The following is a 14,562-nucleotide window of genomic DNA, read 5'->3' as shown; positions in this document are numbered from 1 at the left end:
TAATGAACAGTAATCGATCTGAAATAATCTACAAATAATACAAATCTGTGAACAGGGCATAGAGCACACACCCTCGGAAATAGGATATAAAACATACAATTTATGAGTAACGTTTGTTTTCATTTATGTAACTGGTATGCTTATTATATATATGAAATAAAATTTCATAATACAAATGTACAATTGAAGCAATGAAACAAAAAGTGAAACATGAACAATATAATATTTTTACCATATAATGTTAAATGTATTCATATGCTGAAATCTTTTTCTTTAAGAAACAATATTTTCAAAAACTTTTATGTACATATTTTCCAAAAACTCTTAACTTGTTTTTATGGTAAACATTTGAAAAACACTTACTTATTTATGTTTATGCATACTTAGTATTTTCAAAATTAAAGTTTAAGAAAATTGCGATCAAATTCACACACACACACACTAATCGGTAGTATACTAGTATATATGTATATATATTTGCCTAATCAGTTACAGATTTTCTAATCGATTACGATCATTCCAACTGAGTAATCAAGTTAAAGGGTAACAAATTGCCAACCGTAGTTAAATTACATCTCTATTTAAGAGAGTTTTTCAGGTTTTATCATGAACTTGTTAAGAACTTACATTTGTTCTGAACATTTTAAATGTAAAATTTTGTTGCTGCGTACTTTATTTGTCTCAATTCAAAAGATATTTTTTTTAAATTATCCTCCACTAATTTTTTGAAGCTGCAGTGACAGTAATTTCTAGTACAGAATATGAAGTCCACCATCTACCACAATATCTTCTCCATTGATGTATGATGCTTTTTCAGAGGCCAAAAAAGAAACTACCGAGGCTACATCTTCCTGCTCCCCGATCCGCCTAGACGGGTTCTCTTTTGCACTTGTAGCAATAAACTGGAACACAGGATATATGAAATGCATGCATTAAAGCAGTCCTTGTATTTCAGTGTCACACTTTATTAAAACAAAAAGATATAATTGTATAATAAATAGAGGGCTTTACATTAATGCCTTCTTACTATATACTTTCTTCACTAGAAAGACTGAATATTAGATTTTGTAATATAAACATTTCCAATTAAATGTATGTAGACAATTTCTTTTAGTATTTTGCATGCTTCGTATTTATGTCACTTACACAATCACTGAACTGTACAATATTTAATGTTTTTGATTGATGAATACATTTCATTTATTTTATAATCTTTCCAGTTGCAGTTTTAGAGTTATTATATCCGGTATGGAATGATGGGAGAAGGCATTGTTAAACTTAAAAGTGGTATGAATTCCGTTTGCCCGATCATGATATGGAGCATACGGCGGGTTCAACCAATCGACAGGGTATGCTTTTTCCTCCATGGCACCTAATCCCACCTCTGCTCCCAATTTTTATTGTTTCAATGGACGTTTAGCTTGATTACTGTTCGTTATCTACTTATTTCAATCTTATTTCAAAATACGATTTAAAATAATAATTTCAATAAAACGTGTATGCAATTAGATAAATATTGATAATGGCCTTCTTATATTTTAAATTTTGAGATAAATGATTCGTGACAATATATAACCTTATTGTATGATTCTTCATCTCCTAAACCAGGAACGTTATCACGTCTCAGAAAATTGCTATGTGTGAGTCCAGGCCTGTTGATGATAATGAAAGTGCAAAGACTGAATACGAACAAATACATTCTTTTGAAATGCATTATTAGGTAATTTATTTGTTTCTTCATTCTATATAAAAGATGTTTCCACAATTCTCACACAGGAACATATTTCATATGTTTAAATATACCTTATAGTATTTGCTCGCACTCCAAAGGGCGCTAACTCTGAAACAGGAGAGTGATAGTGTCAGTTGTACTGCAAATTTTATAAGTAATTGAACTATTTGCATTGAAATTTGCCCATTGATTGTTGTATTAATCGTTTGCCTATAACAAAGGATTAACACAGTTAAGAATGTAAACAGATTTTCATGCATATATATGAATAAACTCAAGTAGATTTCTTCTTTTTAACGGTATATTACGCTCTAAACATCGTAACAGTGAAGTAGGTGAAGAAATGAGTTAATTCGTACCGTGTGCTTAATAGGTGCAGAAATAAGTTAATTCGTACCATGTGCTAATCCTCGAGTGAAAGCATCCATGGCTGCCTTGGACATGGAATAAGAACAATGTCCAGGGTTCTACACGAAAAGAAACGAAAGGGTTTTCTGCAATAAGTGATTTCTGTACTTTGTACATTGTGTAACAACGTATTTTCCAGTTTCTAATTTGGCTTGATTAAAATGACTAACAATACCTTCGATGTGAGAGTAGACAATGCACTTGATATATTAATGATGCAACCTGAAAGGAATGAAAAAATAGAAAATCTTTGAGCAATGACACATCAAGCATAAAGTGAATCAATGAGCGTAGATAAAGACATTCTAGTCAGAATTACAGGCTCCTGGACCATAAAACTTAGACGAGCTCACTTTTGATCGCAGTCTCACTTTTACCAAAAGGAATTTATAGTGAAAAAGTGAGACTGAGATCAAAAGTGAGCTCAAATAAGTTTTATGACCCCAGGGCTTGGGCAAAAATTAAGTCAGACTAAGTTTTTATAACGTTAGATGAGTACATTTTCCTATTCTTTAACCATTGAAAAAAATAAGCAAACAAACATAAACTCACTCAACTTCAACATCAACAAAAAAAATTAAACAATTTTCCTCCTGATATCAGCTTTTTCTCCAATAATGTCCAAAAGTCAATATTTTCACTGTTTTCTTGATCGACAACTTTCAAGATAATATGTTTCAACAAATAGATAGAGACAGTTTAGTCAGAATAAGTGGACAAATGTTAGGTCGCATTAAAATATTAATTCTTAATTTGGTTCAAGTTTTTATTCAGAATAAAGTGTTAAATCCATACATTAACCATAAAGATATCACTTGCCCTTCTCTTTTTCCTTTAATGTTAACAATATAAACTTACCTTTTGTGGCCTTTAGATATGGTATTGCCAACTGTGTTAGAAAGTACGCTGACTTGATGTTGACGTTCATAATTTCATCAAAGTTTTCTTCCGTTTCCGTCGAAATTGGCATAGGCCTCCCCATACCAGCATTGTTTACCTTGTACAAAGAAAACAAATTGTATTTCTTTTAATGATTATAATCTTTTTCAACTGACCAAAGTTAAAGGTTCATATATGGGCTTTTCTGATAAAAAAAATTACCTTTTCTCTTGTCAGATGTCTTTGTCGTAATTTAACTTTAACTTTAAATTTCATTGAACCTCAGCGTCAATCAAATTCATGACAGAAATGATGATCACTTGTATGTTCAAATGAAGAGTAACAACTTTATTTCTTTAAGTAAAGCAAAGTTAGGGGTGATTAGGAAATAAGACAATTTAATTTACGGGTAGAATATCAGTTGGACTTGTTTGACAAAGAAGTCACATCCATCCTACTTTACGGGTGTGATCTATCTAGATGTAATGGAATGTGTTAATTTATAATTTAAAAAAAAAAACTATGTTTAATTTAAAAAGCTTTACACAAATTACATGATTTATGGATAAACGATACGATTTTCTATGCATTAATGCTTTTAAGAGAATGATTATATACTGGCAGAACATAAAAATGTCAACATTGTTTATTTTTATATGTATAAATATCAATGTAATGAGAACTTAAATAGCCAAAGGGTTGATTATATCTAAAAAAAAAAATTAACAATATAGTCACAGGTCATTTATCATTTTATTTAGAAATGGTTAAATGATGTAAAATATTCATCTAATTATAAGGCCAGGTTTACAGAATTTTTAAAACCAATTTCGGATTTAAAAACTTTATTAAAAATGTACCTCAAAAACAAAGAAAAGTATTTATGAGCTTATATTGCTTAAAAAACAATGAAAGCCTTGGCAACCCCTCTCAGGTTTAACTACAAAAACAATGCGACAATATTCAGACTGGTTTAGTTTATGAACGGAATCACATAACGTTGATTTAATAACAGAATTTATGAAATTTACTTACGCTCGTTATCTCATTACGCTCTTTAGCTCATCTGAAAGCTCAAGTTAGTGTGACGATCGATCCCCCTTTTTCACGTCTTATGATGTGTTGAATGTCAAGCATTGTTGAGTTATTTAATTACACATTTGTTGTTTACTTACTTATAAATACATAGTTATAAAGTTGCAATGTAATGTCGTACGCGTGTGATCGATGTTTTAGCGTCTTCAGGAAAACGTGTTTTTTCTGAAACTTCTGCCGCCGCCATACTTTGTTTACTTGTGTATTTTCCCATGATGCTTCACGGTCTACTGATCTATTTTTACCGTAGTTATTTTGGCGGAAGATTTGTTTGTAGATTCTGTTTAATTAAATGATAAAATAATGTGCTTTAAAAGCGTAAATATTTAATTTATTTACATATTGTAATAATTTTACATACGACGTACGAGGATTGAATTATTAATTATGACTGGTTATTAAGAGCCATTCTCTGTAATGACTTGAACTTTTATAAAGGAGCTGTGGCACGCATAGTCTCAGAATTTCTCCAAACTCTCTATGATAAAAGTCTTTGATACCGTAAACTCAAATCAGGCAAAAATTGGTTGCTACGTGTCATGGTTACCATAGCAACATGTCCTAAAGTTTGAAAAATGGCATTTTTCAACATATTCAGAGTCCCACAGTTAACGTTTGCAGCAAAGCAAACAAGTGGCAATGACTGTTTCTGAAAGTTGAAGGCCTGGAGTCTTAAATGCATGATAAACATGTTTGGTAAATCATCTATAACATACGTTACTATGGAAACAAAGTATTCAAAAGTAAAAATTTTGTTCATTTAATTTTATAAAGTCATACACTTAAGAATAAAAACAATTATAGGTTGAAATGCAAGCAATTAATAGAGAAGAGATCCTTGTAACATATACCAAGGACAAAATATGATATTTCTTACAGGTTGGCAATGGTTGCCATGGTTTTAATACCACGAAGGGATTTTAAGTTAACTCTCTTAGTGTTTTAATCTTATCCTATCTTTTTAAAAAGCATATTTTTATATAACTGATGATCAATTTTTAAAGGCCTTGGTGTGACCCTAATTTTCACATTTCAAAAAATTCAATTTCAATTCTTTAAATAGTGCGTTGCTATGGAAATAAGGCAAAAAAACAAGTAATAAAAATCTGAAAAAATACTCTGTTTCCTTGGATACGTACAGTTGTATGTAGATTCCCAAAACTTTAATGATTGATATATGTGAACAACTAACCTGACTTTCAGTTTTGACTGTCACCCAATCTCTAACTGGATGCAAAAAGCTGACACATAGGGTCTAATATTGACAAAAAATTAACAAAATCGAACATTTTCTCTTCTTGGTAACCATAGCAACAGTGTTGTATTTTTCAATAACCTTTATTCAACTTTAGTTCTACGAGATAAGTACTATTCAAGGTGATTCAAATAATATTTTTCTTGATTAAAAGGTTAGTAAATACCCAAAGCAGCAAAAAAATATCACTTTAAACAACTAGTACGTTGTTTCCATGGTTACACTGCAAAGTAACAATTAATCTCAATTTTTCTTATGTTGTCGGTGTTGCAAGGTCCTAAGGATGTATATGTGCCAGTCATGAATTTTATTGTATTTCCTCAAGATAGTAGCATTAACCCAATCATAGCAACAGATTTTGCATGGTGACACTGTGTTACCATGGCAACCATGAAAGTTATTTTTAGAATAATATTGCCAATGCCTAATTACATTAGGTCAAATATTTTTCATTGTTTTTCTTACGTTGTTGATTGAGTTTGATCATGTAACATCTATCATTTGTGACTATAGAGCGTTTTTCAGCATTTTTCAGCATCTAAAATGTATTCCAAATGTACCCATGGTTACCACTTACTTAGAGATTAATTCTAAATAGTTTCTTTAAAGCATAAGTGGCAACAAGGTGTCATGTTTTTGGGAGAATGGTTTGTTTGTTTTTCTTAGTCTTTATTAAGACTTAATAAAGAATTAAAGTAGCTGAAAATCTCAATTTTTTCAACTTTTCTGGCTGTTACCATGGCAACCAAGACACATAGCAACGAAATTTTATTTGATATATGTTTCTGGTGTCAAGTTGTAATAATGGGCAAAGTTTCATCAAAATCGGTGACCATGCGTGGCAAAGAAGTTTAAGTGGTTACAGAGAATTGCTATTAATTATTACGGGTTTTGGAAATTCTATAAATACAAAGACGCTGAATATCTAGTTCTCTCTCCTTCCCTTAGTGTCCTGAAGAAAGGTCGCCGGTTTTTATCCATGCAGATTAAGGTGTGTGCTATTTCAGTATCTAAGTGACGGAAGTACATACTATTATATATAGTGCTAAGCTAAATTAATATTATTAGTCATTGTGCTAGTTTCATTTATAATTACAAGTGAAGAACTAGTTATTTCTATTTTCTTTAAAAGTTAGGGAATATTTCTACTGCCCGCTTGCAGTTGAACTAGTATCGGGAATATCATTTGTAAATTAAGTCATTTATAGAGAGCCTTTCCGTTTTAGTTTGGTCGGGGGAATTAAGGCCTACACATCAATGTTAATAATTTACTGGAAATAGTGCCAGTTTATATCCGTCCGTATCAGTAGTTGTACTGATTTTTGTCTTTTGTCCCAAGGGTTGGGACTTGTAAATTTTACACATTGTTATTCATTTTCGCTGTTGTATTACTGAATAAAACTATAAACTTTATTTAGCGACTTGGTTTTTATTCCTAGTGTTTGCAGAATGTTTGATATCCGAAGCGTAACATTAGTTTGTCTGATCGCATTTTGTTCGGCCTACTTCTACAACTTTACACATTTTCGACTTCTTCACAAGAACCACGGGCCAATTTCAGCCAAACTTGCCACAAAGCAACCTTTGGGTAAAAGGATTTCAAGTTTCAACTTTTTCAAAGGGAGATAATCAAGAATAAGAGGAAAATTAATTGGAATCTATAAAAAAAAAATTCCTCAAGAACTAATGGACAAGAAGAGTTAAAACTTAAGTGAGAGTTTCATAACGTACTGGAGATTCAAAATTGTTCAAATCATGTCCCCAGAGGCTAGGTCGGGTACAAAAGGCGATCACAATTTTACATGGCAGTATAATGAAAAAAAAAATCTTTAAAATTCTTTAAACATCTTCATCTCAAGAACCACTGGATCAGAAAAGATGAAACTTTTGTGAAAGCTTTATTACATTGTATATTTTAAATTGTTTAAATAACCCCCGGGGGTAGGGTGGGACCACAATGTTCAAAGTTTTGCATAGAAATATATAGGAAAAACTTTTTAAATTCTTTGTTTTCTCAAGAATAGCAAAGACATGATCAGTGATATTAATATGGATGCATCCTCAGATAATGTAGATTCACGTTTGTTCAAATCATGACTCCCGGGTTAGGGTAGGACCGGAATTGACGAACAAAGTTTTTTTCTTAGGAATGTAGGAAAAACTATAATTTCTTTTTCTCAAGAACAGCAAGGCCTTAATTAGTCGTATTCAAAAGGAAGTTTTCTTTGGAAGTGTATAATTATCTAAGTTTGCTCGAATCATGACCCTCATGGAAAGGAAGGGGGAAAAAAAGGTGATGAAAGTTTTATATGGGAATATATTGTGAAAAATCATTTAAAATCTTCTTAAGAACAGCTAAGGCATGATTAATCATATTGATATGGAAGCATCCCCAGGTAGTGTGGATTCAAATTTATTCAAACATGAATCCTGGGCAAAGAGAGGGCCACATTAGACGATCAAAGTATAGCAGAACAATATATATATATATATATATATATATATATATATATATATATATATATATAGAATAATACATGGCAAAATCTGTATCACACCCCATATAAACCCGAGACTCCAATATCAGCCCGAGGGCCGAAGGCCAGAGGGCTGATATTGGTCGAGGGTTGATATGGGGTGTGATACAGATTTTTTCATGTATTGTTGTTTTTATTATGTATTTGAAAATAGTGTCCTAAAAATCATATATAAACTTGTAAATTAATTACTGAATTTTTAATAATTGAATGTGTTCTGTTTTTGTTGAATTTCCGTTTCTCAATCTTTTTTAACTTTAGGCAAATAAATGCATTCAGCGATACGAAATGAAATTATTATAAATCAAACAATAATTATTTTGAATAACATAATATGTCCCATGAAATAAAATTACAATTTGAATAAACTTTGGAAAGAAATAGGAAAAGATCCGAGGTACTCCGAATGAAAAATACAGAGATGTTACGGAAAGGTGTAATAAAGGGTGTGATAAAGGGTAAAATAAAGGGTGCTGATACAGGGTGTGTAATACAGGGCGCGTGCCTGTGTTCATATCAGGGATGCAAAAAACCTGTATTATAAAACAAATATATAATATATATATATATATATATATATATATATATATATATATATATATATATATATATATATATATATATATATTGCTCTAGAGAAGCGCAGTAAGGATTTGATCCTCTCAAGAATTTTTTCACTCATATGGAGACACCACCACTTGCCGGTGGAGGGATGCAAATCTATACCTATACTCGGCACTAAGGGTCAGTGAGCAGTGAGGGATCTTTCGTGCCAACACCTACGACACGGGACCTCGATTTATACGGTCTCATCCGAAGGACCGGTCTCCACGTCCCGCACTGGATTCGAACCCGCGACGTAAGGATCAACTCCTTACTCTGCGACTCTAGAGCAGTAAGTAATTTTAAAGAAAAAGATGTGCCTTATTGTGTAAGTAATTTAAAAAAGATTCTAATCGTTGCAATCTAACAAAATTAATTAATAGTATCTACTGTATTCATTGATTTACTTACTAGAACATCAAGTTTTCCAAAATGTCCAATTGTTTGTTCCACGAGTGTCTTTCTAAAATCATTCGAAGATATGTCACCCACGGAGATGAAAATCTGTGTAAAATTAGTACGTCGAATATAACATAAAATAAACTGTATATTTCCTATCAATTTTATACATCCTTTGATAGCAAAGTCCTCCTCTTACAGGTCACTGATATCTATACTAATGCGCACAAGATTGTAGGTTACATGTACATACTTGTACCTTGATTGAATACTGGCGTTGTGTTGCGGTCAGATAATATGTCAGACAAGCAGAGACATTAGTCATCATTATATGATTATCTTATGTTAAATTATGTACAATGTCATGTATTTTACATGAATGACAGAGCAAGTAGTGACTCGCTAAGGCTACACAAGAAGTCAATACAAGCTTGCTATGGATTGCACTGGGAGCTTGTGTGAGGGATCTGTTTGGTATAACAGTAGCCTTGTACGCCATTCGAATGAACGGGTGGATTTTAGTTTTCCTTATTCGGTATAGTGGGCTTGCCTGTTCGGTATAAAAGGCAGCAGCCTCCCTAAAGATTCTCCTAGGAGACAACTACATTAACCCTGCTAAACGGTGCCCTAGGAGTCGAATAGTACATATTGTGACGCCTTGCTATTAATTACCGTAAAATACGTGGTGCCATAACGCCCCTTACCAGTTTAGGTGTGTGGCAGCCCATGATTGTTTGGTCCTTGTCTTACATTTGTCATTGAAACAATGATAAAACCTGTGACATACTAGTACATAACCAAAATACTTGTTTTGATGTTTTGTTTTGTTTTTTTCAAAAACATTCCTTCAATAGGTTTGAACAATAAAACAACTTCTATAGTTTTTTTATGGAAACTAAGTGTTGAAATATGAAAGAATTCATGTAACATTGTATTGCCGTGGGTATCGTGCATTTAACATACGCGTGAAGATCCGCTTTTCATTCTAAAAGTGTAAAAATATCAATTTTATTCGACAGCTAAATTACAGTAAATCACTCTCGAAAATATAAAAAAAAATATTTATGGCAACTGACCTTGTCTGACGATAAACCCTCCTTCAAACATTTATCTTTCACCGTCTCTAGATTAGCCCTATTCCTTCCAGTCAAGGACAGTCCTGCCCCGCTCTTGGCGAGATAGACAGCAATGCCTTCACCAATACCGGAACTGGACCCTGTGGTACATTTTGATTAATGATTAATATTTAATTATTTATAGAAATACATTTTTCTAATGTTGAAATACTAGTAATTCTAACCTGTGATAAGAAACACTCTGTCCTTATGTTCATCCATGGATCAGATATCATCGAGTGAGATATGACCTATAAAGTAATGTGCATTTATAATGTAGAGAACTACGAAAGCCCAGAAGGCTCACTCGATATTCGAGTTTCGAAATACGAGATTCAAACTTCGAGATACAAGATCCAAACTAATCAATCAAATCGATATTTGATTACTCCCCTTTATTAAGTCTTTACTATCAGGAAATCACTGAATATATTTATAACAAATGGGTCATTTGCTTAAATAATAATGCAAGAAAAAATGTTATTTGTATCAAAACAAAATAAAAATTAATTTTGGGTAACATTTTGAAAAATATATATAAAATCTTATTTTCCTCATTAAACAAAACAATAGATACATACATTGTATATAGAATATTATATGGTCTTATCGTTGAATTGCGAAATTAGTATGTCGATAAATTATTTAATAAGCACATTGATGAGGGAGAAAATTATTATTGGTATGAAATACTAAGGATCTTCTTTACACTGCACAGTAATTTAATTAAGGATACACTTCATTACATTTAAGGCTGCATTTGTGCAGTTAGACTGATCTAATATTTGATATGGAATAAAATAAATTCCAGTCTGTATTGTATATATTTTTTTAATTAATTCATGTATTCAAAGCCTTAGATCAAGATCAGTTATTGAAAACTTAATTTTGATGTATTTCTTCTATTGGGAAACAGTGGTGTATATTCCTTCTGCTAATGTGTAGGCTAATGTGAAGTCACAGATTTCACCTAAAGCGCATCATTGCCGAATTGCGGATAGGCAAGGAGGGAGTCGCCCCCTCTAAATAGAGGGGGGTCGGAGGACCACTTTCTGCGATCTTGGAGATCTATCATTGTCATTTTTCCAGTGAATATAATTATAAATCATTTAAACATATTTTTATGATACAGAAATTAAAATCTTCATGACCAATTGAAAAATTTTAAAATCCTTACACAGTGCTTGGAAATTATGGAAATTTCTTTACTGAATAATTTAAATATAATTTTTAAAATGTTTTATGTTTGACTTCCTACTAACCCAAACATATTTCATAATTTTTATTCCTTGTCCTAATTGTAGACTCCTGTTGCTGTCATTTTTTAATAGTCTGATATCGACTTCGAGGTAACATTTCAATTTTAGATTTAACCAGCTATAAAAATCAGAAGTTTTGTATACTGTAACAATTGGATAGGCATAAAAGTGTGGATTGCTTAAAATACTTTTATTGCATTTGATAAAAATATATTTAGTAACTGGTAAATAAATAAAATTTATGATCAACTTTTCCCCATTTTTCAACCAAATACATATATAAATGAATTTTTTTTTCTTTTACATCAAGAAAATGATGTGTAAACTACAGTCTTTTTGCCTCTATGGAATATACACCACTGGGAAAGCCAACGCGATTTTTCTTTATCACTACTACAATGTCTTTCAAGATTTCCTGTGTACACAAAAAGATACGTGAACTAAGTAATTTTAATACGTACTCCTTTAGGCTATACGATTTTTGATTTTTTCAAAGTCCTAAAGGTGTATATAGAGGGTCCATTGTTTTGTTAAAATAATTATTTTCTTATCATTATTTAATACTTTTATATCTTTATTTTTCTCAATGGCTATTACATCATGTATTGAAACTTGTGTATTGATTGGTTATGTATCTTGCGAGACCCGAGCAGTTTCCTTATAAATAATTATCGAATATATAATTATTTTGCCCATGCATCGCATTGACACTGAATGTTGATAACCGAACATTTGTCTACCGTTGTAATAAAATAAACAACATAGCCATAGGACCCTGGGCACGTGTCTCTACCTGCCCCCACCCCCCATTCCCCTTATATTTTTACCGATATAATATACTATAGAAAACATAGCAACTTTAGGCTTGTGTCTTTTCAAAAATAACGTCTAATATCCCTGGGTTTTTTTTTGGGGGGGGGGGGGGGGGGGGCTTTACAGTGATTTTTTTTATTATTTCCTACGGACCTGAACAAAGAGAAATCATTATCTTTATTAAGCATGTATCTTTCAGCCATCCGTACTTAAGGGGCTGTCTCTTGGTTTCACAAACTTGGTCACTGGTCAGTTTTTAATACCTTGTCACAAACTATATCCACTTTGAAACCCGTATTACTAATTATTATTAATCGCTAGTCACTTGTTTTATTGCACACTAATAATTCTCATCGACTACAATACGCCCCTCTCCCCTTTTGGTTTTTGATTCCGATTAACAATATTTATTATTATGACATCAATCCTGTAAACAAGGAAGACAATACGATATACATATTTTTGATATAGACCTATTATAATATTTAAGAATTTATAATATATATTTAAGCATGATTTGCAGACCAAAAACCCAATATTTTCTTCTAATTTCGTTCTGATATGTATATATATATATATATATCGCTATTTCTTGCATTGTAATATAATCAAATGACCTCTTCGGTTTGAATATATTCAACGATTTCTAGAAGGTCAACACTTTGCAAAAGGGAGTAATTGAATCTTAAACCGTCTTTTGATTGGTTAGTTTGGATCTTGAATCTCGAATTTCGTATTTCGAAACTCGAGTCTCGAATGAGCCTTCTGGGCTTTCGTAGAGAACATTTACTTTAATACAGGTGGAGAGATAACGCTTGAGTAATAATTTAAGGTTCATAAACCCTCTGCTCCCGCATATAAAACGTTTTTTTAACTCATGACTTTCGAAAAGAAATGTATTTGTTAAGCAAAATACAAGCAATTATAGCACAGCTTGCGGGGCAAAATGGACAATAAAAACATTTTAACTTGACATATTTTAAAGGAATAATAGACATTTATGTCATTAAGAGTTATCTCTCTTATCAGAGTATCAATGAGCCTTAAATAATTCCCATCGAGAACCGAAGCTTTGAGAAAGATATCTCATCCTATGTACATGATGCATGAATGAAATTTAAGCAAAGAATCTTCCCTTTAATTTACGCAACATAATTTTATAATTAGGGAGAGGGCTAAAATAGGCTGCTGCCCTATCCCATTCACGTTTTTATGAATAAAAATACTAGTATGTATAAATAATAATTTTATGATTGTTTAGATCAGATCTAGTTTTGGGATGCATATAAGTATTTTACTTTGGGTGTTTGTATTTCGTTCTTATAAAGGTTTGTTTGTATGTTGTTTAACGTCCCTCTCGAGAATTTTTCACTCATGTGCACTTGCCGGTGGAGAGCTGCAAATTTTGTCCTATACTCGGCACTTACGGCCATTGAACAGTGAGGGATCTTTTTCGTGCCAGCACCTACTGCGACACGGAACCTCGGTTTATACGGTCTCATCCGAAGGACCGGTCTCCACGTCCCACAGTGGGATTCGAACCCGCGACGTAAGGATCAACTCCTTACTTCGCGACTCTAGAGCAGACGCTCTAACCACTGCGCCACGCGGGCGACTTTTGATAAAGGTATGTGCACTTATACTAATCATAAAAACAGGCTGTAAAAGTTTAGTGGCTCAATAAGGCTCAAAGGTAACTTGAAAGAATGGTGTATCAATAACAAACAAATAGACCGACACTTAAACTCTCATATTCTGTAAAGAATTTTACAATTGTAGACAAGGCTACATGTAGGGCATAATAAATTAATATTTAGTATGTCCCTATAGACGCCAGTATCAGCCTAACATTGTCTTATGTACTTTCAATGTCAATGTACTTGAGAGACGTAAAACAGTCTAGGGATGATATCGATATCACTCTCTTACCGTAGAGCTTGGGACAGTTGTTGCAAAGCTTAGGTTTGTGGTTGTCTTTTGCACATGTATATGCCGCAGGTTTCAAGATTATCTCCCTTGGTGCGCTCTTTCTTTACGGAGGGGAGTTTTGTTTTCGCGTAAGCAGGCAGGTGGGACAGTTATTTATGTTGGATACATTACATCATCGATATACCGGTCTATCATAACTGATTGTCGGGATGTACTCATTACCGAATTAAAGTAAATGCGTCAATTTTCTCTACCAAAAAAAAACAGAACAAAAGAAATAAAAATCGGAACAAAAGAAAATATCAGTGGATAAGAACTTACCAAACGAGGGAATAGATGTGGCTCTCTAATAAATACACACGCATCTTAACATTGTACGTCGGCATTACCTTATAATAACTTCAAAGAGTCCAATAACTTTTTAGAAAAGGTTGGTACAATCAAAGCATTATTTTTTTTTATTATAAATACTATGACGGTCTCTTTCGTTTTCAAATATCCTAACTGAAAGTAAATATGTATAGAAGAGCTTTTCAAA

At 32.4% G+C, this 14,562-nt stretch overlaps 1 protein-coding gene across 1 annotated transcript; it reads right to left on the bottom strand.

Annotated features, from left to right (window-relative positions):
- Positions 1-254: 254 nt before the first annotated feature.
- Positions 255-10,274, bottom strand: LOC133198791 (3-oxoacyl-[acyl-carrier-protein] reductase FabG-like). Its single transcript, XM_061334779.1, has 9 exons — positions 10,209-10,274; positions 9,985-10,124; positions 8,921-9,013; positions 2,999-3,137; positions 2,316-2,362; positions 2,130-2,199; positions 1,804-1,840; positions 1,577-1,652; positions 255-902 (listed from the first exon to the last, which is right to left on the bottom strand). Exons 1-9 carry the CDS (start codon positions 10,243-10,245, stop codon positions 750-752), a joined length of 792 nt encoding a protein of 263 aa, XP_061190763.1. The 5' UTR covers positions 10,246-10,274; the 3' UTR covers positions 255-749.
- Between the last annotated feature and the right edge of the window lie 4,288 nt (positions 10,275-14,562).

The sequence above is a fragment of the Saccostrea echinata genome, unplaced genomic scaffold (genome assembly GCF_033153115.1).
Source record: "Saccostrea echinata isolate AGI-Se365-2 ecotype Australia unplaced genomic scaffold, CSIRO_AGI_Sech_v1 ptg000033l, whole genome shotgun sequence".
Taxonomy (NCBI): domain Eukaryota; kingdom Metazoa; phylum Mollusca; class Bivalvia; order Ostreida; family Ostreidae; genus Saccostrea; species Saccostrea echinata.
Note: the sequence above shows the minus strand (reverse complement) of the source record. Positions and strands in the feature narration are given on the sequence as shown.

Coding starts and splice junctions, on each gene's coding strand:
- LOC133198791 (XM_061334779.1), bottom strand. CDS start 10,245: ATGGATGAACATAAGGACAGAGTGTTTCTTATCACAG. Junction 9,014..9,984: donor AGGGTTTATCGTCAGACAAG/GTCAGTTGCCAT, acceptor AATTTTACACAG/ATTTTCATCTCCGTGGGTGA. Junction 1,653..1,803: donor GTGCGAGCAAATACTATAAG/GTATATTTAAAC, acceptor TATCATCAACAG/GCCTGGACTCACACATAGCA.